This window comes from Uloborus diversus, chromosome 3 (assembly GCF_026930045.1).
Source record: "Uloborus diversus isolate 005 chromosome 3, Udiv.v.3.1, whole genome shotgun sequence".
Classification (NCBI taxonomy): domain Eukaryota; kingdom Metazoa; phylum Arthropoda; class Arachnida; order Araneae; family Uloboridae; genus Uloborus; species Uloborus diversus.
The window spans coordinates 119,037,849-119,062,834 of NC_072733.1; the positions used below are offsets into that span (position 1 = coordinate 119,037,849).

A 24,986-nucleotide genomic window follows, 5' to 3' on the forward strand; every position below is an offset into this window, starting at 1 on the left:
ACAGTTTACCAGAAGAAGTTGTAACTAGCAAAAGACTAGATAGCTACCCCTGTCTGTTGCTGATCATCACTTTTGTATTTGTATTGTTAAGAATTTTGGTTTTCGACTTTATGTGCTAATTGAAAGCTCATACAAGTGTTTATATGAATTAAAAATGAAAATATTATGTTTATTCTTTAGCATATCGAAATTGGATGAATAGCATGGGTGTTTCTCCTTATGTGAATTGGCTATACAGCGATCTGGCAGATGGACTCGTTATATTTCAAGTATGGATTGTGCAGTTCTTTTTGTTTACTTATTGTTATTCTGAGCGTATCAAAAGGATGATTGCTTAGTAAATTTTAAGGTTTTTAATTTTTCTTTTGAATGTAATGCAGAAAGATTTATTCAATTTTGACTTTTAGAGCTATTATAACTTTCAATAAGTAATGTACTGTTAACATCAAATTTTGAAGCTAACTTTCCAGGTTATTCTTGATGACATTAAAATGTAAAAGTACTGATTAGCAATCATTAGTCATAAAAAATGTGCAGCTTAGTGTAAGATGTAATAAATTTTGCATTATGTTTGTAATTGAGCTAGTTGTTGATAGTGAATAATCAAATTCTGCAATAAAATTATGAAATCTTCTATAGTTCTGCATATTCATAATGATCAGGATCACAGTGTTAATTTACCATAAACTTAGAAAGTTAGTAATGAAAACAAAATTCCTCTCACTCTTGAATCAGTTATATGAGGCTTAAAGAATAGCTGTAATGTTCAAGATTTTTTTTTCCAATATGATATGTATTTTTCTATTATTCTACATTTATAAACCCATGTAAAAAGGAGAAGTTGTTCAAATAATAGGGTAATTTGTGTTCATGTATGAGAAGGTATTCAAAACTACTTGGAATTTCTTTGAGGAAAACCTTTTTGTATTCATTTTACTAAACAAGATTGACACCTTGAACATAATCTAAATTTAAGCTTTTACACATGTTTAATCCATGAATCGATTTGGGGAAACACCAAAATCCAGATACCTGAATTTTCGTGAAGTAGGAGAATGTTCAAGCTCATTTTAAAATATTAAATACAATTAGACTATAAAAAATTCAAAAATAAATAAATAAATAAAAATAAATTTAATGATGTTATTCCAGAATAGAAGTAACAATTGGTAAAAATGGCTATTGAGGAAGCAACCCCCATCAAGATTTGCCGATATATATCCAATATTTATTTTGAAAATATCATGATATTTTGATGTATATGCTTCAAACTACAATGTAAGCAACATAAAAAATATGTATATTAATCATTTGAATGTTATTCATTTTTATTAATTAAAAACAACCAAAAAAAGTAATATACTATATGATTATATATTCATGTTTTAGAAATATATTAATATAATATTTATTTTATATCCATAAAATTCTTATGTAACAAATTTAATTTTGATCAAAAATGCCTAGTTAAAAAGTAAAAGTTAGTCAAATCAAAGGAAAATGGCTTATGGCTGTGCACAGAATAATGAGTATTTTTATGTCCGTATTATATAATTTTGTAGAATAAGCTAAAAAGAAGAAAAAAAGAAAAGCTAATAATGCTAGCAAAAAAAATGAGTTAAGTAACTTATTTAAAATTAATAAAAAATTCAAGTAAAATATTAATTCTAAAATACATATAAACATTATGCATTACAATAAACAATTAATATAAAAATAGTGTTTTAATTAATTTTCTCTTGATTTAATTTGATATGATATTTTATATTTATGTATATGATACTGTTATGTTTTTTGTAATTTTTATAGAGCACATACATAAACATATATGTAATCAGTTTTATAGAGCACATTAATATGATAGTCGATATTCAATGTAATAGCCAGTGTAAGTATCAGTAATGTTATACAGTCGGACCTCCATATATCGAAGTAGCAAATTTTCGGAAAAAAATTCGATATATAGAAACGATCTTATTTTATCATACAAATCTCCTAAAACCTTTAAAATTAAAGCTAATTTTCGTGTATAAAACCCAATTTCTAATTTATACGAGCATCGTATTAAATGAAAGTTGAAAAATAAAAAATTAACAGAAATTACATTTTTGCACCGTCATTAAATCTTCATTCTTTGGCAATTAACTTGATTCGCAACATTAGAGGGGTTTCGTTTTGACAGTGTAGTCGAGAGAAAAGTAAGAATCAATCTACTTAACTTGAATGATTTTTACTGAAGCTAAAAAGACTATGAATGATAATCAACAGACAAAAGGGATAACTTGAAACTGATTTTACGGTGTTACTGGTTACAACTTAGATTTGAAATAAACTTGAGGGACGTTAAGAACTCCAGAACAGAACAACAACCTATCTACACACCCCTCAACCTCAGATTCCTTATGAGTTTTATAGCAACCTTTAGTGAACATAATTTTCTCCCCTAATTTTCATTTTTCATGAGACAAACAGTCTGAAGTGGAAAAAAAAATCTACGAGTGTCTCGAAAAAAATTTCGATGTTTGGAGATTTTTTCAATGTATAGAAACAATTTTTATATGTAATGAACATAGAAATTTGCTGGGATTTCGATACATAGAAAATTTTGGTATGTGGAAGTTCGATATATGGAGGTTTGACTGTATTTTATTTTTACAACATTAAATTATCACACTTCACAACTGATTGTAAATATCATTCATACCTAAATACCATTTTAAGTACATAAATTTTTACACAAAAAAGTATATTTATAAGTAAATAATAAAAGAAATATTAGTTCAAGTCCACCATTATGTTATAATAATAACATTAGAAGAAAATAAACAACAGTGAATTGAGGTACAGTTACTATTTAAAGATTTCAGTTTGTGCTGATTAGAAATATCCAATTTACAGTGAAACTTCTCTTGAGCAACCACTCTCAGTTCCTGAAAAAAGTAGTTGTTAACGGAAGTTGGTTGCTCTTAAAGGTCTTGTTTTTGAAAATGCAAAAAACTAATTGCTCCAACAAAAATCATTTATGTTCTGCTTACAGTCTGCTTTTGTTTCTAGTACAGTTTTTAGCTGCAAAAATTAATTATTAATGTCTTTTTCATTAATGTGATCTGAGTACAACACAAGTCTATCTATTTATCATCTGTTCAAATGACTTAAATATAGATTCTGACCACTAAAATGATCTAGGAATGTCCCCCGTTCTATTTGTAAGCAAAAAATAAATTCCAGGAACAACCTTTTGAATAACTAATTGTCTTTATCAACCTCCCACAGTGACAGAAAACGCTCCTGACATGCCGTTAGATATACAAGTGTCACCTTAGCTTCCCAAGGGCATAAAAAACTATGCCCTCTTTTTTATAACATTTTTGAAAATTGAAACGGAGGGTCATGAATGAAATCCATTTGAAACACCTAGGAAAAGATTTTATCCCCTTATTCTGGTTTATTTCCACTTTTGTTGGCAAAAAAAAGACAGATGTGGGTCCAGCATAAAATGTTGAATTGCTTTTCTTTTCTTATATCTCTTTTGGTTTGCTCTTCCTGAAAATTCCTTCATTTTTTAGTTCTATGTTTGCTAAAGGTAGACTCAAGATAAAATTTTACTAATGCATTATTTTTATTATTTTAGATGCTTAATTTTTTGAAAGTTAATTTTTTTAACTTTAGATGTTTTATTCCATAAGTTTAATCACAACTCATTTGAAGAATTAGTTGATGAGTATTTTTAAATTGCTCAATACTTTATAATTTTTAGTATATTTATTTTGATGTTAGAGGACAAATTTAATGAAGTATTAATTAGCAAACTATGAAAACAAATTGCATGATGACACTTTTTCTCAAATTATAAATTTAACCCTCATTACCTTTAACATAAATGAAAATGTTTAATGAACTTCTGCTAGTTTAACAAAATTGCATATCTTGTCTTTCTAAAAAAATTCTAAATTCCTTGTGAAATGTTGAAAAGTTGGATATGCAAAAGGACACTTTTCTGGTGAACTGCCCACATGTACGAGCTGCAGCATTCAGAAAGTAGAATCGTTTCATTTTACTGCTGCCACAAGGCTGCTGTCGACGTGCATGTGCACTAGTGTTGCTTATTCACTTGCGCTCAACTGATGCCATTTTTGTTGCTTTACGTTCTGTTTTTAGTTTGCTCTACATATTTAAAATGGTTAAAACAATTACTGAGCTTGCCAACTGGGAGATTTGTGCTGTAATTTGATTTTTAACTATAAGGAAAGTCAAACCAGCTGAAAATCTTCAATTTAATGATGTTTATGTTGAAGAGACAATGAGGGGTAGAATGGTTCGAAAGTGGGTTACAAATTTTAATGAAGGTCTAACAAATATCCATGTTGAATCTTGGAATTCTGGAGCCTTCTGCTGTCAATGATAATCTGGTTAGGAAAGTTAAGGAAAAAATCTACTAGAATAGATGTGGTCCCTTTCACAATAACAATGCTTTCAGACTACTTTCTGCAAAATGTTATAGAGTCATGGTTATCGTTATTAGCGGGAAGTTTCGAAGAAAAAGGTGAAGAAAAGCTTGTAATCTGCTTCGACAGGTGTTTGAATGTTGACAGAAGCTTTGTAGAAAAATAGTTGAAGGTATGCTATTTTATGTCAAAACAACATTGTCCTGTAAAAACACTAGTTTTTTTTTTTTTGTTTTTTTTTTTTTCAAAATAGAACTTAGTTTCTGAATGTGCCACGTAGTATGTCAGTAGCATTACTACAGGGATATGCAAGGGGTTGTTCACTGTGGGGTGACACCAGAAAGGGATTTAAGAGAAGCACAAATACTTTAATTCTGAAGTTTACCCACAAAGTGCATATTTTATATTTTGTTTAATCTACCAAACATTATGTATTTTTTTTTTAATAGTAAGTTCATCACACAATGCATTCAAAATTTAAATGTCTTTTAATACATATAACTAACATATATGTACACCACATAAATAAAAATAAGTTGTTTCTGAAAATTGTCTCAACTTCATGTTGACATACAGCATGAAAAGTATTGTAATACTAGTGCTTTAACACTACTGTATATATACAGGGTATTTATAAAATCTTGCACTAATAAAAAAGAATTTAAAAACTTATTTAAGATTAATGCATAATTATTTTTTTTTATTTTTATCCATATCTCATCAATATTTCCCCATTGGTGCAACATTAGTTAAAAGCATGTAGGTAGTGTTAACATCAAAAATTGAAAATGCTTTCTATGATATGAAAGAAAAAAACTCACAGGAGTGTATTAATGCTGTGAGAAAACTTTTTCAGAGAAGAGTCAAAATAAAAAAATGGTGGAGATGATTTCTAGTTGAGTGACCTAATTAATTATTACAAACGACATTTGAAATGCAGTTTAGTAAAATTCATACTGCTTGAACATGCTGAGTTTTTCAGAAATCAGAAAATCAATTCTTTTTTTAAAACAGATTTTTAGTTAGGTAGGCTGTCTAATTTTATTTCACTGTTAAGCTTTCCATGTGGTATAGTTAACAACTAAGTTTCTAGATTTTTTTTTTTTTTTCAATTTTCTGTTTTATGAAAATAATTGTTTTAGGTGTTATGTTCTTAAATTTTACTTTTCTCCCCTTAGTTATATGATACTATAAAACCTGGGATTGTTGAATGGAATCGTGTGCACAAAATATTTAGCAAGCTAAAAGGATTTATGGAAAAATTAGAAAACTGCAACTATGCAGTTTCTCTTGGTAAAGAATTAAAATTTTCCTTAGTTGGCATAGCTGGTCATGATATTTCGGAAGGAAATCCCACATTGACATTAGGTATGTTGCTTTGTTCATACGTTAATCTTATACGAATCTGAAATTTTGTGTTATTGTAGTTCTATATAGAATTCCTTTGGGTAAATAGTCTAAGACAAAATTTTAGACTTGAAATAAATATATTTTGATATAGTGTGGTTTAAAATTTCTTTAGTCAATAAAACATCCCCTTCTCATAAAGAGTAATTTTTATGTTGTGGAAGGAAGTTTATAGATAGCTTATGATGTGTAGCACAGAGTAGCAAGCAATGTGAAAAGCCTGAAAAATTGAGAAAAGTTCACAATTCTGTAGAAGTCAAAGAACTTGCTTATTGATAAGTTTTACCGAATCCTAACTTTTTACTGAAATTGACCCGAAAAATGATTACCTTAAAATATAAACTTAGTATTCAAATAACAATTATAATCATAGGTTATTTGAAGATAATTGCCATGAATGTTAGACAAATTTTTATCATTCCTTCTTTAACTTTATAATGCAAAAGAACTATTGTTATCAATGTAAGTGCCTAAAATTATGCACTTTCGATTTCCTGCTTTAAAATTTAATGTTTCTCCCTGTCTCTCTTTTTTCACTTGGTAGTTTAAAGTAGGGATTTGAAATATTTGTACTTAACTGTGAATAACTCTTTGCATCATTGCTTTGTTTATCATTTCTTATATTGTAGAAATGATACATATATTCTGGAAAAATTCTAACATCATAATCTAAAGCATCACTGGCACTAAAGTCTATTTTAGCACCAAAAATAGATTCTGAATATGTGCTGCTTTAAAAGCTTCAAATAATGGATAAAATATGTTAATTACAGGCATGGAAACAAATTTCATTTTTTGCTTAACTTATACAAAAGTTAGAAATTGATTGGTAAAAGCAAATTTAAAGCAAAGTGCTTTTTTATGTGATAGAAATAAATACGAAGTTTCATGCTTGATTTAAATGATTTATTGAGATGTATTTCTTTCTTTTTTTCTTTTTTTTTTTTTTTTTTGTAGTATTGCTCTAAATTTTTTAATGTGTGTAAAATTTGGCAATAATCAAGTAGTAAATTCTTTTTATTGGGGGTCTTGGGATGGTGTACCTTGGATCAATGATTAACAGGTAAAGAAAACATGATTTTCAGTAAGAACACTATTTATCAATCATTAAACCACACATAAATATAGAAATATTTTTTATTTGCTTCAAAGATCAATAAAAATTTAGATCTTGTTATCTTATTACGTTTCACTTTTTTTAGAAAAGGGACAAGCTTCCGAAAACCATACTCAAGATTATTTTTTTAAGCTACACTTATGTCTAACCCAGATTGTAATTGGATAAGTCAATTCCAAATGTTAACTTCTCGAGCTGCCTTTCAGACCCACCGGATAGTATTGGGTGTTTTAGCTTGAATATGATATCCTTTTTGTCAACTTCATAAATGGTAGGATCTTCTCTTGTAAACTTCTGACAGTTTGGATCTTTTTTCAGATATTTAACTTCATATCCCATCATCAGCAATAGAAATAATCTCTGCAAGAAAATATTTGACAGTTTTCTTGCCAGCGAATTTCACCAATACAAAAACACCAATCTGAATGTTGACGTGATCTGGATCATCTAGCTCATTAAAATCTTCCTCTGAAATATCGAATTCCTCATATAAATCTTTGATATTCTCCAGTTCAGACTCTGAGGAATAATCAAGTTTTCTCATAGCTGGACTGGTAGGGGGTTTTACTATCTTAGTTTGCTTTACTTTTTTCATTGCCCTGTTAGCCTTTTCGGTTTCAAGAAGCTCTTTCTTGGGTGTCAAAGTTCAAGATTTTCTTTTAGGTCATCCCCTACAGAATTGTTTTCTCGGTAGTGCCTTTGGATATAGCCTTATTTCTTCAGGAGTGACAATGCTTGGCAAAGAAGTACCTACTAGCTTCAGATATTGACACACCAGTAACATCATAAAGTAAAAATCCAGTTAAACCATCACCCAGTTAACCATCACCCAGTAAAATTTTAGGAGTTGTAATAGCTATGCAGAAGTGTGTATCTTGGACTAGTCCAAGGTACACCACTTGGTTATAAAAAACAAAGTATGTTTGTTACAGTTAGGTCTAACTTTGTTTCAAGCACATGGTATTAGAGTTAGAACATGACTTTATAATGCATGGCCTTCATTTCAGAATAAACAATACATGTTTCAGGCTTGAAGTTAATTACAAGGGAATGTAATCAATTATGATTACGGGCACAAAAAAGGGGGATTACAATTACAATTATAATCCTCTGGAAAAACATAATTACGATTACAGCAACTATCCAATAGGGAAGTTGCAACCTATTAAATGTCCATATTTTGGCTATTGCATATTGTTAATTGATCCTCAAAACTAAAAAATTCACCATCGCCGAATTTTAAAACACCGTGGTTGATTTTTAATGAATTTTTAAAAATCCACGCGCAAAAGTGCGCTCTTCTGAAACGTCACTATCCTACGTCACAGGGCGCGAATGGGCAGCCTTCCGCCGAAGATCCCTTGTTTTCGCTAGGGACATTTTGAGCGCGCTGATATTTTTATTTTTTAGAAATTCAATAATCCTTTTGAACACACTGTGGAGGCCGGATTCATTAAAGCACAATCTAAATAATCTTCCTCAAATAATATCAAGGGTGATATTCGAATATTTCCGAGAGGATGAGAATTTAATGTTCCAGAAACGCGAGGAGATAAGCCTTTTACGTTTCATCTTCGAAGTCGAATGCACGTTCTTCGATTTCTCCCATGACATGGGAACCGGTTCGCTAGCGTTTCTCTCCTATCGGACGTCACTTCCTATGCCATCTGACGTCACAGGCGCTTGAACTTTAAAAATTAATTTAAAAAAAACTACTTATCGTATCGCAAAAATTTTTTCACCTATGATGTTCATACATGTTACTCTATCATATAAAAATAAAATTGAAAAATCGAAAACTTCCCTATTATGTAGAAAATGTAATCGATTATGATTATAATACGCCGTTTATGATTTTGATTAGGATTACAGACTTATATTATAATGTATGTATATCACTCATTTGCATTAACAATCTGATAGTTGAAAATTATGATTTTTGATTTAATATTAAGGGGATAATTGCATTTACCATGTAGTATGACCTTAAAGATTATTTATTTTGTATTATTATGCTGTTGCAGAAAAAGAGCAATGTATGAAAGATAAAAAACATCTAGGAAATTCAAATTGCGTACATTACACAATGCTACAATGACTGTACAGGTATAGGCACACTCTTATTCAAATGTATACACAGTGCATATTGTTTTTGACTAAGCTGTTCATTATTATTTTGCGATTGCTGTAGTTCTGCCTTAGCCCTGGCTTAAGCGCTAAGGCAGAACTACTGCAATGGCTGCTACTGCTGGCTTAACTTACTGCTAAACTGCTCAACATTTTAGAGTTTATAATTTCTGAAAATTGTGTGGTATATTTCAGCATTGTATTCTCAATTATTTAGTATGTTATCAGTTAATTTAATATGCAGTTATTTTTTAAAAAAAGAATCTCGTATGGTTCTTTATGCAGAAAAACTACAATGTAATAAAATATGCAGAAAGTGTAAATACAGTGCAGAACCTTTTATCCGGGAACGAAAAACCAGGAAACCAGAAAACCGGCAAGTTTTTGCCGGTTTTCCCCGCCATTTTTTTAAAAATACGCATTTTTGGCAATTTTCGAAAAACTAAGCATTTTTTTTGAAATACCTAAAAAAAAATATGAACTGCTTCTTAATAATACCATATTACTCACATATAAATCGGGAAAATGCTTACAAAAACGAACTTCAAATCCTTTATGCGGGGCAAAATTTCCGAAATATTTTTTTGAATTAAGAAGTACACTCGTAAGTCGGAAATTTTAGTGTTTTATTTCAACTTAAAACTAAAGAAATGAATATTGTCGCATTATAATGCAATATTTTAGTGAACAGCCTTTAAAATTAAAGCCGTTTAGAGCGTAAAACTCCGCAAAATAGTTGGAAACATTGAAAACCAGATTCGCGAATTTTCTGGATAGTTAGTTGATCGTGAAATCTAGAAATCGTTAAACGCAAGACTGTAATAAGGCTGCAAGAACTCATAAATCAAATTCCTATTGATATTGCAAAAAACAATAGTAATCAATAACCATAGTAATTACAAACACAAAAACTTTATAAAATTAAAAAAAAAAATGCGTTCATGAAAACAAATTCTTTCATACACTATAGCAGGAAAATCGCACATTTACGTTCAAAAACTTGTTTATAGCCCTCCCCTTCATTTTTTTTCATTTTAAAGCATCGAAAAGTGGAGGGTTTTTTCTTTTCCAGATTGAGAGAGAGAATGTGAGGATCTCAGGTCTTATGAATAACTTGAAGTTCTTTTATGTTTAAATTATTCTTTCACTAGTAGTTTTTTAATATGTCTGATAGTATTTATAATCATTTCTGAACTGTTTTCTTCTTATTTTTAATATGTATTATTACTATGTTATGTCAATTACTATTTATTATAATAATTTAAGTTTTATAAATAATTGGTCAACAGAGCATTTTAGCGATCCAGAAAACCGGGAAATTCAGATATCTGGGATAGCGATGGTCCCGAACATCCCAGATACAGTAGGTGCCGCTTAATATGATCACAGTTTATTTTATCATTCGCTTAATGTTATCAGATTCACGAAGTCCCAGAACACTTGTATGTTAACACACGTTAAAAAAGTCGGATATTGTAATCAGCGTCTTTGTTTATTGTTATCACTTTTTCATAAACTTTCAATTTTTTCCCCGTTTTTGTTCCTCAGTTAACAGAAATACATAGGCAAACCCTGACGAGACTAACTTTCTGTGTAGCATTTTGTGGTTTTCAATAGCAGTTCAAAATTTTTCTAGGAATGAAGCTTCAGAAAGTTCGCCCCCAGTGACCACAGACTCCCCCTAAGAAAACTTTCTTTTGCGCCTAAAAAAGTTCAGTCGCTGGACATGGCATTGATGTAGGACCTCCATTGTTGCCATTGCTTTGTAAACTATTAAAGAATTGTGCCGAGATTGAAAACAAAGCGAAGTTAAATTAAAATTTGAACAACAAGCAAAACCATGCTGGAAAAGATAGAAAAGCTGAATGTGCTTTGAAACTGGTTTACTAATGTCAGGAAAAAACGGTCATATTTTACTTCACCAATTATTATGTGATTAAAAATTGCATAATTTAGCTTTAACTTTTTATAATTCAGATATTTCCATTCTGTTAATTTAATAATTTATAATTTGAAAATGCGTTTAGCTGAGTCACTGTGATTTTAATTTGAGGTTGCCAAAATAAATGCACCTTAATTGGAAAAAAAATCATTATTTTGTGTGTCCTTTATTCTTTTCAGTTATTGTTATTAGTCGGTTATTGTTATCAAATTGTATTTGACCCAAAGTGATCACATTAAGCGGCACCTACTGTAATTGGTTCTCTACTGTAAAAGATATGGAACTAAACAATTGAACATTTGAAAAAAAGGAATTAAATGCATTTAAGTGTAATTAATACTTTAAAGGTGTCTGGTTTTTTTGTCTCATTTTTTGAGAAGTGAAAAAATTTCCAGCAATGCTACACAGTCGTTGAACTGGAGCAGATGACGCAGAGATTTAAAAAATACTTGGGTAGTATTATTTTTAGCAAAAGGATACATATGAGTGTTAGAGCCCTGCAACTCCTTTCCAGGATCAGTTTTATGATTATTTGATAAGCTATTTACATATGCATTGATTTTATTCTTGAATCAATCACTTACTAAAGAAATTGCACTTTACAAGTGCTAAAAGGTTTCAGCTTTAACACTCATAAAAAATGAGATTGGGCGTAACATGTTTTGCAATGATTTCCACACTTTTTAGTTATATAGCTTTTTTTTTTTGCATAAATGAGTATTTTATAATAATATTTATACATCGCAGTTTTAATGCAGCAGTGAAGTGCAATTTTTCTCACTTTAAAAATGTGGCATAAAAAGATAATTATATTTCAAAATTTGTGTTAATTCCTTGATACAATAAAACATAAACAAATTTTATAAAATCTATCAATGTAAACTTTTTACTTTCATAAATCATTAATTAGAGATAATATCAGTTGTAAACGTATCAACATACATTTAAGATGAAACTATGCGAGAAATTATTTTGAAAACATACAAAAAAAAAATCTTATTCACCAGAGTTTAGATTAGATGTCATGTAGGAAAAAATAAATGCAATGTGTAAATACGTGTAAAGGCAAGCGTGTTTAAAGAATCACTGAAACACATATGCGAATTCGGTTTTCTTTTGACAAAATCTTTTTTTCAGTCATTCACTATTTTCTCATGAAAGTATTAAAAAAAACCAAAAGCTTTTTGTTGCACAAAACTTAGTTGTACTTTTGATATCATTGTACTTTTTCTGCTAAAATATGACTTTAAGTGGTAATGTGCTTCGCTTGATTGCCTAATATTGACAGATGAAAGGGAAACTGATGAATGACCAATTGTAAGGATTTGGGAAGAGGTTCCCAAGAAGCCCTGAAAGGTTCCTGTCAAGCCCACAGTGTACTAATTGTACTAAACACTTAAGATGGGGCTTGATTTATGACTCTTGTTCTCAAAGAGGGACGAGTGGGGATGAGCACTGAATAGTCTTTTAAAGAAAGAAGTTGTTTTCTATGTTACTATTAAACTATGTTATCTTTTCATATATTAGTAAAAGGACGGCTTAAATTTTTTCACTTTTAGAAAGTCAAGATTACACGATTACAAGGGAGAAATTACGGATTATTTTACTTAGATTACAGTTATGATTATGCATGAAAATTCTGAGTATCCCATTGATAGATTACAATTATGATTATGATTACACAAAAACGTAATCGATTACTCAGATAACAATTACGTATTTGGCGATTTCTCCAAGCCTGATATGTTTCATAATAAAAATACATAAAAGTGTCTGGAAAAACTTACTTTTGAATGGTGGATTTCCTTTTTCAATAATACTTCAATCAGATTAGCTTTCTACAAAATAAAGAGGTATGCACTGAGACCTTTAGTGGTAAATACTTTAACTACTCATGTTACTATTCAACTATTTTAATAAGCAGAGCTATAATCAGCCTAGGTCCAAGGTACACGTATGTCCGAGGTATACCACTTACCCCTACAACTAATTTTCTACAGTTATCCCCATTTTCCTGATCTTTTTTTTTATAACTGAAATTTGAGAAATAAATACAATGCTTTGAGAAAAATATGTGCCATGTATTGTATTAATTACTACCCAATCATTTCAAGCATAATTAAGAAGGAAAAAAATTTCGTATTATCTTTGAAACTGGTTATGGCTGGTTTGGTTAGGGACTATTTTGATCTCTTCCCTTTTCTGCTTGATTTCGAGGATTCTTTATTTATTTATTTATTTATTTTTTTTATTTCCTCCATTTTCCTTTCTGACCACTTTTATCCCTGCGATGTATGAAATTTTAATCACTGATAATGGGACATCCCAATCAATTGCGCCTCTTCCTGCTTTTTGGAAACAATATTATGCATTTGTATAATACATAATATGTATCAAGTACTGTGCCCCCCCCCCCCCCCTGAAAACTTTGAAATGCAGGGGTAGAAGTAGTCCTATATTTCCTATATTTTCAAAAAAAGCATCAAAAGTGTCCCATATTTTTGCCAATTATCCTATATTTCCAGTGGCGGATCATGCAATTTTGAGGCCCCAGGCGCAACTTGATCCGGAGGCCCTCTAATTGACACGACAAAAATGATAGTTTTTTACTATTAACAATACAGAAAATCAGAAAATCATAACTTTCTTTTATTTTTGAATCAAGCAGCAATGGGGGGGGGGGGCTAACATCCTTATTTAATAGGAAAAAAACGACATTTCCGACAAAAAAAAAACTTTACAGCGAAAAAATTTTGTTTTCTCTATTTTTTGTAATTTAGTTAATGCAGGGGTGTATATCCGACCCCGATTTGTGGCATCTTCTGGCAAAATCCCAGAATTACCCAGTTTTTCCAACGGGGGACGGGGGAGGGGGTAGTTGGCAAAAAGAGAGGGGGATAACCTCTAATCGGATAAGGAAGGGGGGGTCCCGGGGGGTTACCCCCGGGAAAAATTTGAAACTTGTAGTTTTAAAAAGCGATTTTAGACTTCGCTGATGTTAGGGGGCAAAAGGTGCAAGGGCCTCAGCGGAAAGCTGTTGAAATAGATGCCTTAAAAACGCGATTATAGGCCAATTTATTGACGTTAGGGTAAAGAATGGAGCTCAGGGAACTGCCTCCAATCGATTGTTTTTTTTTTTTTTTAATAGCTCGAAATCAATTACTCCTAGCTCCTTCCCGATTTTAGAAACTGAAGTTTCAAAAACGCAATTGTAGACAACATTACGGGATAAACAATTTTACAGAAAAGAGGTTCTGGAGCCTCTCCCCCTGGACATTTGTTTCAAAATTATGATTCTAAAAACTTAAGCATTTATATTCAGGGGCTATTCCACTTAAACTGTTTCTAAGTGTAATTTTAAAAACTTATTTTTTTATGATATTAGAGGAAGGTGGTTCAGCGACCATTGCTCGAATATTTTACGAAATCCAAGTCTTAAAAACGCGATTGTTAAGACCATATTTTGCAACATTAGGGCCAGTAATTTTTTGAAATTAAAGTTCCAAAAACGCAGTTTTAAGCGATTTTCGATCTTGTTTGGGGGCTTACCCCTGGAACTTTTGTGAAATTGAAGATCTTCAAAAATGGTATTTCAGAGTCTCGCTCTTCTCTCCATAATGCTTTCGGTGTGTGTGTGTGTGTGTGAAGGGGGGACTTTAGAGAAGTGTCCATTTTAAAACTTAAGAGGGAGAGATAAGAACGAAATAGAAATGGGGTGACAATAAGAACAGTAAGCCATACTGTTGAATTTTTTTATTTCAGAGATTTCTTTTAAAGAGAAATTTAGATTTTTCCCATCATTATTATTTTTTTCTTTTAACAATCACTGTGTTTTCCCAAGACCTGTTCTTTTCTTCGCTTCAATAATAAAGAATAGTTTAAAAAAATTCAACTCAGCATTATGAGGGGGAGGCCGTGATCCCCCCTCCCCCCTCTGATTGCGCCACTAGTGTAATTATGTATAAATATCAAAAATTGGTATTTTAAAATTGACGTACGCACTCCTTAATATTTTACGTCGTCGAAAAGAGCTTTTCTTCTGTAGAAGATGAAGTTTGTTACAATTTGCTCAGTTAATATTAGACAGATACAAGTGTTTCTAATTTTGCGCACATCATAGTCTAAATTAAAGCTCAGCTGGAGAACGAAATGTAACTGGAGACTACAAATTTGATAAATAATTTCTGAAACGTTACGTAACGGTCATTTTGATATGCTTAGGTGCCCCCTTAGCAATTACAGTCCTGATTTTTTTTTTCAACGGGAGGGGGAATCTTAATTTATTTATACCTTTAGGACATCAAATATAAGATTTTAATGCGATCCTTAGTGATGATTATCAGTCATTATTCCAAGAATTTCCAAACTATATTAAATATTTCATACTACTTTAAAAAATGCACTGCTACTGCTGGTTATCTTCTCGGCCGTTTTGAAGGCTTTTTTTTTTATTTTATAATTTTTTTTCCCACTCTCCAAATAATTTATTATTATTATAATATCACTTAATCAAAATTCAATAATGTACAAGTTTTGTTGGTACAAAAAATGATGTGTGGCGTCTTAAATGTCGCAATCGTGAAAGAGATACCAATGACATGAAGCCCTTTAATTGGCTCACAAATTAGAACATGAAATAGTAATATGAACCACCAATCACTTTTCCTGAGCTTTGAACGTCAGGAGCACCTAAATTATTGTTTATAAGAGAGGAGCAGATCCAGAAGTATTTTTAATATTTTGAAAAACTGACATTGGGTTCAGTGGTTGGAAAAACTACATTTTTTTTGTAGCGAACTACAACTACAACTACTTTAGCACAAATGTAGTTAACTACAACTACAACTACTTTTTTCAAAATGTAGCAACTACAAACTACTTTTGAAATGAAGTCGCTACTTCGCTACTTTTTAAAAATTAAATAAATAAATAACATACACATACACACCGTTTGAGATTGAATGAAAAAATTAGCAAAATTTTCAGATTGATATATTGGCTCATTTGAATATGAAATATTGCTATAAATTATTTATTCTTTCTTCCTTTACTGAAACGATTCGTCAATCGAAACATTTTTTACCAATTGCACGAATATTCCCTGCAAGAAAGGATTTAAAAGTGGAAGGAGTTCAACCTTCAAATTTTTAATCCTTTCCTGACAGTAAATAGTATTTCATTCAAGAAGAGCAACTCGGCTACTTGAAATTGAGATAAATCCAATCGTAATTTAATTTAAATTTTACATAGACTAGACATACATATACATAAAATTGATTTAGATGATGAAGTGCATCAACAAAAGAGAAAAACTTAAATTTTCATTATATGAGTTAATTTTAAAGGAACTTATATTTCATAGTTAGGGATTCATAGGATAACATTAGTTATTTCATAGGAATTGATTGCTTTTGAGCTTCAAGCTAGGGTTCCAGACCTGGACACCATCTCTTTTCTTACGCCCCTAATAAAATGAAATAACAGCATTTTTCTATTTTGCCAATAACCTCAAAAACTCACAACATTTAATAATTGACTTTTAATATGTTAATGTATCAACACTCAATCAGTAAAAAAGACAAAATAAAGAAAAATGAAAAATATCCCAATCGGTACTACTAATTATCCGAAACATGAAACATAACTAAAAATGATTACTTTACTTCAATGTGCAATTTTTAACAACAGTGGACTAGGGCTACAACGCAATTCGACTAACACGAAATGTCTATATAGAGCGAGTTTTACTCGAGGAACGAATTTTGCAGCTGACACGAATTCCTCACCCGCTACACGGAAATTTTCTTAACGGAAGCGCAGGGCTTATATCACCTTCTTTCTTGGGTACTAAATATTATTTCGACTGCATGTGCAAATGGCATTAATACCGAAAGCTTTTTGCTTAACGGGCAAAGTTTGCAGGAAACGGGAAAAAAATCGTTTCTTTCTTTTTAAGCCATGCTCTATTCAAGGCGAATATTGGGAAAATGTGAAAGTTTCTATGCCAAACAAAGTAATGGCGTCAAACAGATACAACACATGACGTCAAAATTATATGTTAGAGGTCAGCTCGAATTTTTCAGTCTTACGAATCTGATTGGTGCAAACTTTTACTCGCGTAAGACTTGCACCAGTCAGATTCGTTTGAAAATGCGTTTTTTTTTTAAACTTGATTCAAAAGTAGTTTCCAGAAATCGCTACAAACTACTTTTTTTTTGTAGCGAACTACTCGCTATAAAAAAGTAGTGCGCTACACTACAAACTACTAAAAAATGTAGCTACTACAGTAGCGTCGCTACTTGTAGCGCGCTACTTCCAACCACTGATTGGGTTTGATATCTCATTTTAGATGCAATTTCAAAAGACATTTTTTTAACGCAATTTCAGGCTATATTTGGTAAAAACACAAGGAAAAGGGTTTGTTTTGTGAAGGCTCCCCTGGAAATTTTTGAACCCTAAAAACGCATTTGGGGCTGACCCCCAGGAAATTTTGTTATTGTAGTTTAAAAAACGCAATTTTGGGATGCATGTGGACATGTTAGGGGGAGAGGTGGTTGCTTTAACTCGGAAAGTTTTTGAAATTATAAGGTCTACGATTGATGATGCTGGTGGAGAAGAGAAGAGGTTTGAGAGGATTTCAAGTTATATACAATAAAACTTTAAAAACGCCATTACAAATTTTCTTTGGGAGAGTTTACGGGAGGGAGATTTAAATTAAGGAGTTTTCCCTTCTTAAAACACATTCTAAAGTTCTCTTTGGTAACCGCATAAGAGGTGGGTAAGTAGCTGCTGTCCTCTCGCAAATTTTCAAAATCAAAATTCTGAAAATGGACTTTTAAGTGACTTTTGGGAGGATAACAGGGATTGGGGACTCTGAGTCGAAAATTTTCCAAAATTACGATCGTAAAAACCTAATTTTCGACTGTCTTTGATCTTGTCAAAAGGGTTAAATCCCTCTTTTGGATCAGTGGTAAGTGTCAGAAGTTGCTGTCGCGGCATGATCCGACTTTCAGGGCGATTCCGAAGTCAAATAAAAAGTAATAGGAGGTGTATGAAAATGCAGGTCTCTTCTTTTATGTCATAAGTGTTTTTAATGCAGCGGCTTCTGCCCCAGTAAGTTTAAGGATTTGTAGTCTTGAAAATTCGTTTTTGACGATCGTTTGTAATGTTAGAAGCAGAAGAGGTATGAAGATAATTGTAAAACCGCAGTATTGTTACATCTCTAAATTATGTTAATGAAAGGGCTTTTCGGGAGCTCGCCAACTAATTTTTTTTTTCAATTATAGCTCTAAAAACGCAGTTTTAGAAGACATTTGGTGATGTTATGGGAAAGAGAGATTCCAGGGCCCGACCTCGCAAATTTTCATTATTTGTAGTTTTAAAAATGCATTTTAGACAACTTTTGATAATGTAAATAGAGGTTCAGAGGCGCTCCCCCGGTCCTTTTTGAAATTGTATCCTTTAAAACTGTCGATTATCACCTATTATGCTACGAGAAAGGGGGTTCGGCGGCTCTCCCCCGAAAATTTCCGAAATTATAGTTGCAAAAACGGAGTTTTAAACGATATTTGGTAATGTTAGGGAGGAGAGAGATTTGGTGTCAATCTCCGGGATTTTTTTTTTTTTTTGAAACTGAAATCTTTAGAATACGATTGAAAGATCATCTTTGGTAACGTAAAGTGGATTGGCCATCTTTCCCAATTGAAGCTCCGAAAATGTAATTTTGGTTGAATTTCAATGCTGTTAGGGGAAAAAGGAGTTTTCGGATGCTCTCCTCTGAAAATTTTTTGAAATTTAAGCCATGAAAAATAAATTAAAGATAATCTTTAATGATTTCAATGAGGGGGGGGGGCAGAGAGATATTAATGCAAAAAATTTTGAAGTCAGCTTTAAAACGCATGTTTTAGAACATCTTCGGTAACGATAGTGGGAGGAGAGGCTTGTGGGCCCTTTTTCGCTGATTTTCGGGGGCGCTTCAACGGAGATTTTTTTGGAATTGAAGCCTTTAAAACGGAAGTTTAGACGATCTTCGGTGATATTGGGGGGGGGGAGAGATCTTTAATTTTTTCGAGTTGAAGTGCGAAACATTTTTGACAGCGTTTTTATAGCATGCAAGATTTTGAAAATTTCGAGAGGGGCCTGACACCCTGACCTCCCCCCTCTGGCTACGGCCTTGGGGGGGAGCTACTTAAAACAATGTATTACGTAAAACATGTCCACGAGAATCAGTAATGTGCAATAATTATATCAATTTCTCTACAATAGTGGTCAAAGAATAGCAGTAATTAGTGTGGTACCGGGTACTCGGTACGCACTTGGTACTCTGTCCACTTATCCCGTTATTTAAGACTGATAAGAAATTAAAATACATAACGTTATTCACTGTAAATAATCTTCATGATAAGTATACTTACTGGTGGATATCGGCTATAAATTCTTCATTTGTATTACCGCAATCTAATCACTATTTCTTTTTTGTGGAAATACCTCGTGTTACCAATTCTAGAAAACCACCAGTCATAATATGACGGGTGCAAATTTCTTGATCATTCCATTTTATTTGTAAAAACAAGAAACCCAACGAGTAGGGTCTTATTGCAGTTCCTGATTTCTAAAAAATAATTTGAATTCAAGACGTCGAAATTCAAATGTGACTGATAGATGCTTTTTTTTGGGGGGGGGGGGGCATTTCTAAGCATTTCTGGTAAAAGGAAATAAACCTTAAAATTTATAAGTCTTAAGTATTACACGGTATCAACTTGGTCTGCGCACGTGCCTTATATTCAAGGAACAGAAATCTTGGTTTAATATGATATAATTACTTAACCACCCTAGGCGAGACCCGACAGTTGAAAGCAAATTATAAAAATTTACTTTTGTGAGCGAAAAAAAAAAAAAGAAAAAGAAAAGAAAAAGAAAGAAAAAAAATTGATACTCATATTGTAATATTTTGCTGTAAGTCAAAAATTATTTTTGTTATTATTAGATGATAAAGTTCTTAGAATTAATGTTTTAAATATTAATTGAGATCTACTAATATTCGGCAAAGTATTTGTTTAATATTAAGCTTCTTATTTGTTGTTTTAAATAATTTGTACAATTATTCAAGTGCATGTGGGGCAAAGTGAAACAGCTCCATTTAGTTTACTTCTTCAATACTTTATAAAATCACTTGCGTATTTATTTATTAATTATTTCATTTACATTCTTTTATTTAATAGTTACCTTATTTATTCATTCATTCATTTTCTTATTCATTCACTATTGAGCAATCACGATTGCTTATTGTTCTCATTTGACTGTCCTTGACGTTACTGTGATTTTATTTTCCTCCTGATTTCCTCTGCAGCACTACCGCCCACCGTCCTCTGCTGGTCCTGAGCATTGTCCCCCGGAATCTGCTTCTTCTGGTAGGTGGCGTCGATGTCCTGCACACACGCACGCTCATACACATACACACACGCCTACGTGCATACACATTGGTTTACACACACAACTAAGCACACGTAACTTCCCAGGAGGAGGGGCAGGCTTGGGGGGACAGGAGCCGTTTCTGTCAACAATAACTCCAATGAGTAGGTCGCAACTCGTTATTGCGAAACACAGAATTTGAATTCAAAATTTCAAAATTAAAATTATTTTTTTTTTATTGACTCATTTAATTTTTCTCATATATTAACTTATTATTTTTTATTTGCTTATTTTTTCCTTTTCTTTTTATTTATTCATTCATTTGTTCTTTTATTTACTCATTCATTTGATCAAAGATATCTTTAATAATCAAATAAAAAATATTTAATTCGAAAAAATTTCATTTTTCACTTTGCCCCATAGAAAAAAAAGTAAATATTTCGACCTTTTTTTGGAGGTGCAAAGTTATAGTTAAAAATTAAAAATAATGTTTAAATGCAAGTTTTATTACAAAATATATTGTTCCTACTTTATGAGTCGAAAATTTTCGAACAAAATTCCAATTTGTTCATACTGAAATGAAGTAAGTGATCTTAACCATTTCACTTTGCCCCACATTTCCCTACTTTACCGATTCTACTAAAACAATTTCGTTTTTAAACTTACGACTAAAAAGTAAGTTCAGGCATTAGAGAAAAAAAAGTTTGATTGCTCACCTAAATTCCAGTGCTGTTTTTTTTTTGGGGGGGGGGGGGAGAAGGCTTTTTTTCTTTCATTAAACTAGCAAGATTCTGACCACTGTTGCAAGACAAGATAACACTGCACTGCTGAATTGGATTGAAATGTACAGGGAAGAAGAACGGTGCTCGCGGTCATTTTCCCAAGGTCAACCGCCCTGTTTTGGCTTCCATTTGACGTGGAACTTGAGCGATATAATGCCTTTCCCTTTGTTACTTCTTATCTAACACCCCACTTTCTTTAGGGGACACATGACCTTGAAAAAAAAAGCGGGAACTCTCCGATCTCAGAAAAAGTGATGGCTACGGTGGAACACGAAATATGCTGTTTGTTTTGATGAAGCAGTACGGAGGAAAGAAACAAATATATTTTGAAATTCATGACTAATTGACAATTCTATGAGTTTTGAGCATTTTTTACAAAAAATTATGACTTTACCCATTGCAAATCCTCTAAATGAATAATTTTTCCTCCTGAAAAAGTTCAAACAAAGGCACCTGAAACCTGGGGCCCCCTTAGACGAAACCCTATTGGGATCAATCCTATTAGGGTACCCTATTGGGAGCAATCAGTCCACGCCTAAAATTCATGACTAACTCTCAATTTCCATGAGTTTAGAGCATTTTTCACTCAAAATTATTACTTTCCATGGCAAATCCTCAAAACAAGCATTTTTTTATCCTGGAAAAATCCAAACAAACGCACTTGAAGCTTGGGGCCCCTTTAGAAGCGGTGTACCCTATTGGGAGCAGCAAACCCGTGCCTAAAATCCATGACTAACTGTCGATTCCATGAGTTTTGAGTATTCTCCACTCAAAATTATGACATTCCATTGCAAATCCTCTAAACGAACAATTTTTTCTCCTGGAAAAATCCAAACAAAGGCACCTGAAGCCTGGGGCTCTCTTAGATGTGGCCCTATTTGGAGCAATCCCATTAGGGGGCCCTATTGGGAGCAATCAGCTCACGCCAAAAATCCATCACTAACTCAATTTCCATTAGTTTTGAGCATTTTCCACTCAAAATGATTACTTTCCATGGCAAATCCTCAGAATAAGCAATTTTTTCTCCTGGAAAAATCCAAACAAACGCACTCCAAGCCTTGGGCTCCTTTAGACGCTGGGGGGCCCCATTGGGAGCAGCAAACCCGCGCCTAAAATCCATGACTAATTGTCGATTCCATGAGTTTCGAGCATTTTCCACTCAAAATTATGACTTTCCATTGCAAATCCTCTAAACGAACAATTTTTTCTCCTGGAAAAATCCAAACAAAGGCACCTGAAGCCTGGGGTCCTCTTAGATGTGGCTTTATTGGGAGCAATCCCATTAGGGGGCCCTATTGGGAGCAATCAGCTCGCGCCAAAAATCCATCACTAACTGTCAATTTCCATTAGTTTTGAGTATTTTCCACTCAAAATGATTACTTTCCATGGCAAATCCTCAAAATAAACAATTTTTTCTCCTGGAAAAATCCAAACAAACGCACTCCAAGCCTGGGGCTCCTTTAGACGCAGGGGGGCCCCATTGGGAGCAGCAAACCCGCGCCTAAAATCCATGACTAATTGTCGATTCCATGAGTTTCGAGCATTTTCCACTCAAAATTATGACGTTACCCATTGCAATTCCTCTAAACGAACAATTTTTTCCCCTGGAAAGATCCAAACAAAGGCACCTGACGCCTAGGGCCCCCTTAGGCGCGGCCCTATGGGGAGCAATCAGTCAGCGCTTAAAATCCATTACTGTCAATTTCCATGAGTTTTGATCATTTTGAACTCAAAATTATGACTTTCCATGGCAAATCCTAAAGCAAAATATTTTGGTTTTGAGTATGTAACACTTTGCGGCCCGGAGGCCCCCTGCTTTGCTGGAGGCCCCAGCTATCGCCTCATGCGCCTATGCGGTGATCCGCCACTGTATATTTCCTATATTCCCATAGTTTGTTATAAAGATTTATAGAAAATGACTATTGAAAAGCTTTTAGGTCACTTGATTTGCACTTTCTTTCACAACTTGACAAAAGATAATTCAAGACTGCTTAAAAACGAGATACATAGGTATAAAATTTTTTTTTTTTTTTTTGGAATGTCTGCCGGCACCCATCTATTTAGATTTTGTTATTAGTGTAGAGTATTTTTGACAAAAATTAAAAATTGTTTTAATAGAAAGGTTCAGTGATCCATATTTTATGATAAGCTCTCCAAACCATTGATGAAGCACTTTGTCAATGAATCTTCACTAACAAAAAAATGTGGTGAAGATTCAGCTGTTATAAATACAAGAAAAAGGTATATTTAAAACATTTAAATATAGGTAATTATACAAAAAAAAAAAGATCAATATTAAAATTTTTGAGGAATGGGGATTTGATCTTACTTGGAAGTCAATTAATTCATTTTGGAAAAATGCTTTGCAATAATAAATATTGAGCATATTTCTAGTTGCAAATGCTCGCAAACAGAAAGATACTGTTATAAGAAAGATCATCTAAAAGCATTGACGCTATAATGAGAATTTAAGATTGATTAAGATGCTGCAATTGGGGAAAGCAATAAGTGCGTGCATTACTAAGGAAAAATTTCCGCTTTGTCACGGTTTATTTTAGTGCTAAATACAAAACTCAAAAAGCAATGGAAAAATCTTATAGAGATGCATAACAATCAAAGGTGAAACAAAAGACTGGTGTACCTTCAAACAAAGAAGAAAATAGTGAAACTGATTCTGCTCAGTTTGATTCATGTAGGCAGTCAAAGCATAGAAAATGGCCTAAAACATAAATATATACAAATACAAATACAAATGTGACGACCAGCAACAGGCTCTGGGCCCAGCTAGGCTGGTCCTAGTCAATTAATTAGTCCCCAATGAAGATCAATGGCCCTCTTAAAGCTATCCACCCCCTTGCTCATTACCGTCTCTTCCGGTAAGCTATTCCAAGTGCCCACGACCCTGCTAAAGTAGTAGTTTTTTCTGATTTCCAAGTTAGCCTGAGATTTAAATAGCTTAAAACAATGACCCCTTGTCCTGCTTTCCCCGCAAAAATTTAATCCATTTACATCTTTCATTTTGATAAATTTAAATAACTGAATCGTGTCCCCTCTGACTCTCCTTTGCTCCAGGCTATACATGTTAAGCCTATTAAGTCTGGTATCATAATCTAAATCTGAGAGTCCCCTTACTAATTTAGTTACCCTTCTTTGAACCCTTTCCAATACAAAAATATCTTTCTTCAGATAAGGCGACCAAAACTGAACAGAGAAGCAAATGAGGTCTTAAGCTTCTCTAACTCTAATTGATGCTGGTTATAAAAATATTACATTCACAAAATATGAAATGCAGAAAAAGGTTTGGCAAAAGCTATTCCAAAATGTAAATAATCAATGATTGTAAATAGTTGAATTAAAAGTAATTAGATGTCAGATTGTTTAAATTTGTTTTAAAATATTTTTTGTATACAAAAAAAGTTTTTTTCTTATTATATTATTCTTTCAGGAATAGGAAACTCATTCTAAGTATAACTTTTTATTTGGGTTTTTAAACTGTATGCAGTATGATTCATTGAAATCATTGATAGTAATTGGTGCAAAATAATTAGATTATATAAACTTTAAATTGTTTATTTTTTCACATCAAAATTATTCATAAAACATGTCCTATATTTTTTGTGGAAAATGTCTTATATATTACAAATTGACCACTTCTACCCCTGGAAATAGTGTACCTAAAAGCCGCGTTCACAACACGCTTTTTGACCCGGTAGATATCCACTCTGGCTCCGCAAAAAATCGATTGAAAAATTCCC

At 32.4% G+C, this 24,986-nt stretch overlaps 1 protein-coding gene across 1 annotated transcript in view; it reads left to right on the forward strand.

Annotated features, from left to right (window-relative positions):
- Nucleotides 1-24,986, forward strand: part of LOC129218165 (plastin-1-like) — a 274,415-nt gene that overhangs the window by 226,935 nt on the left and 22,494 nt on the right. Inside the window, exons 9-10 of the mRNA XM_054852379.1 lie at nucleotides 181-269; nucleotides 5,624-5,813. Coding sequence (XP_054708354.1) covers nucleotides 181-269; nucleotides 5,624-5,813 — 279 coding nt within the window. The remainder of the gene's footprint in view (nucleotides 1-180; nucleotides 270-5,623; nucleotides 5,814-24,986) is intronic.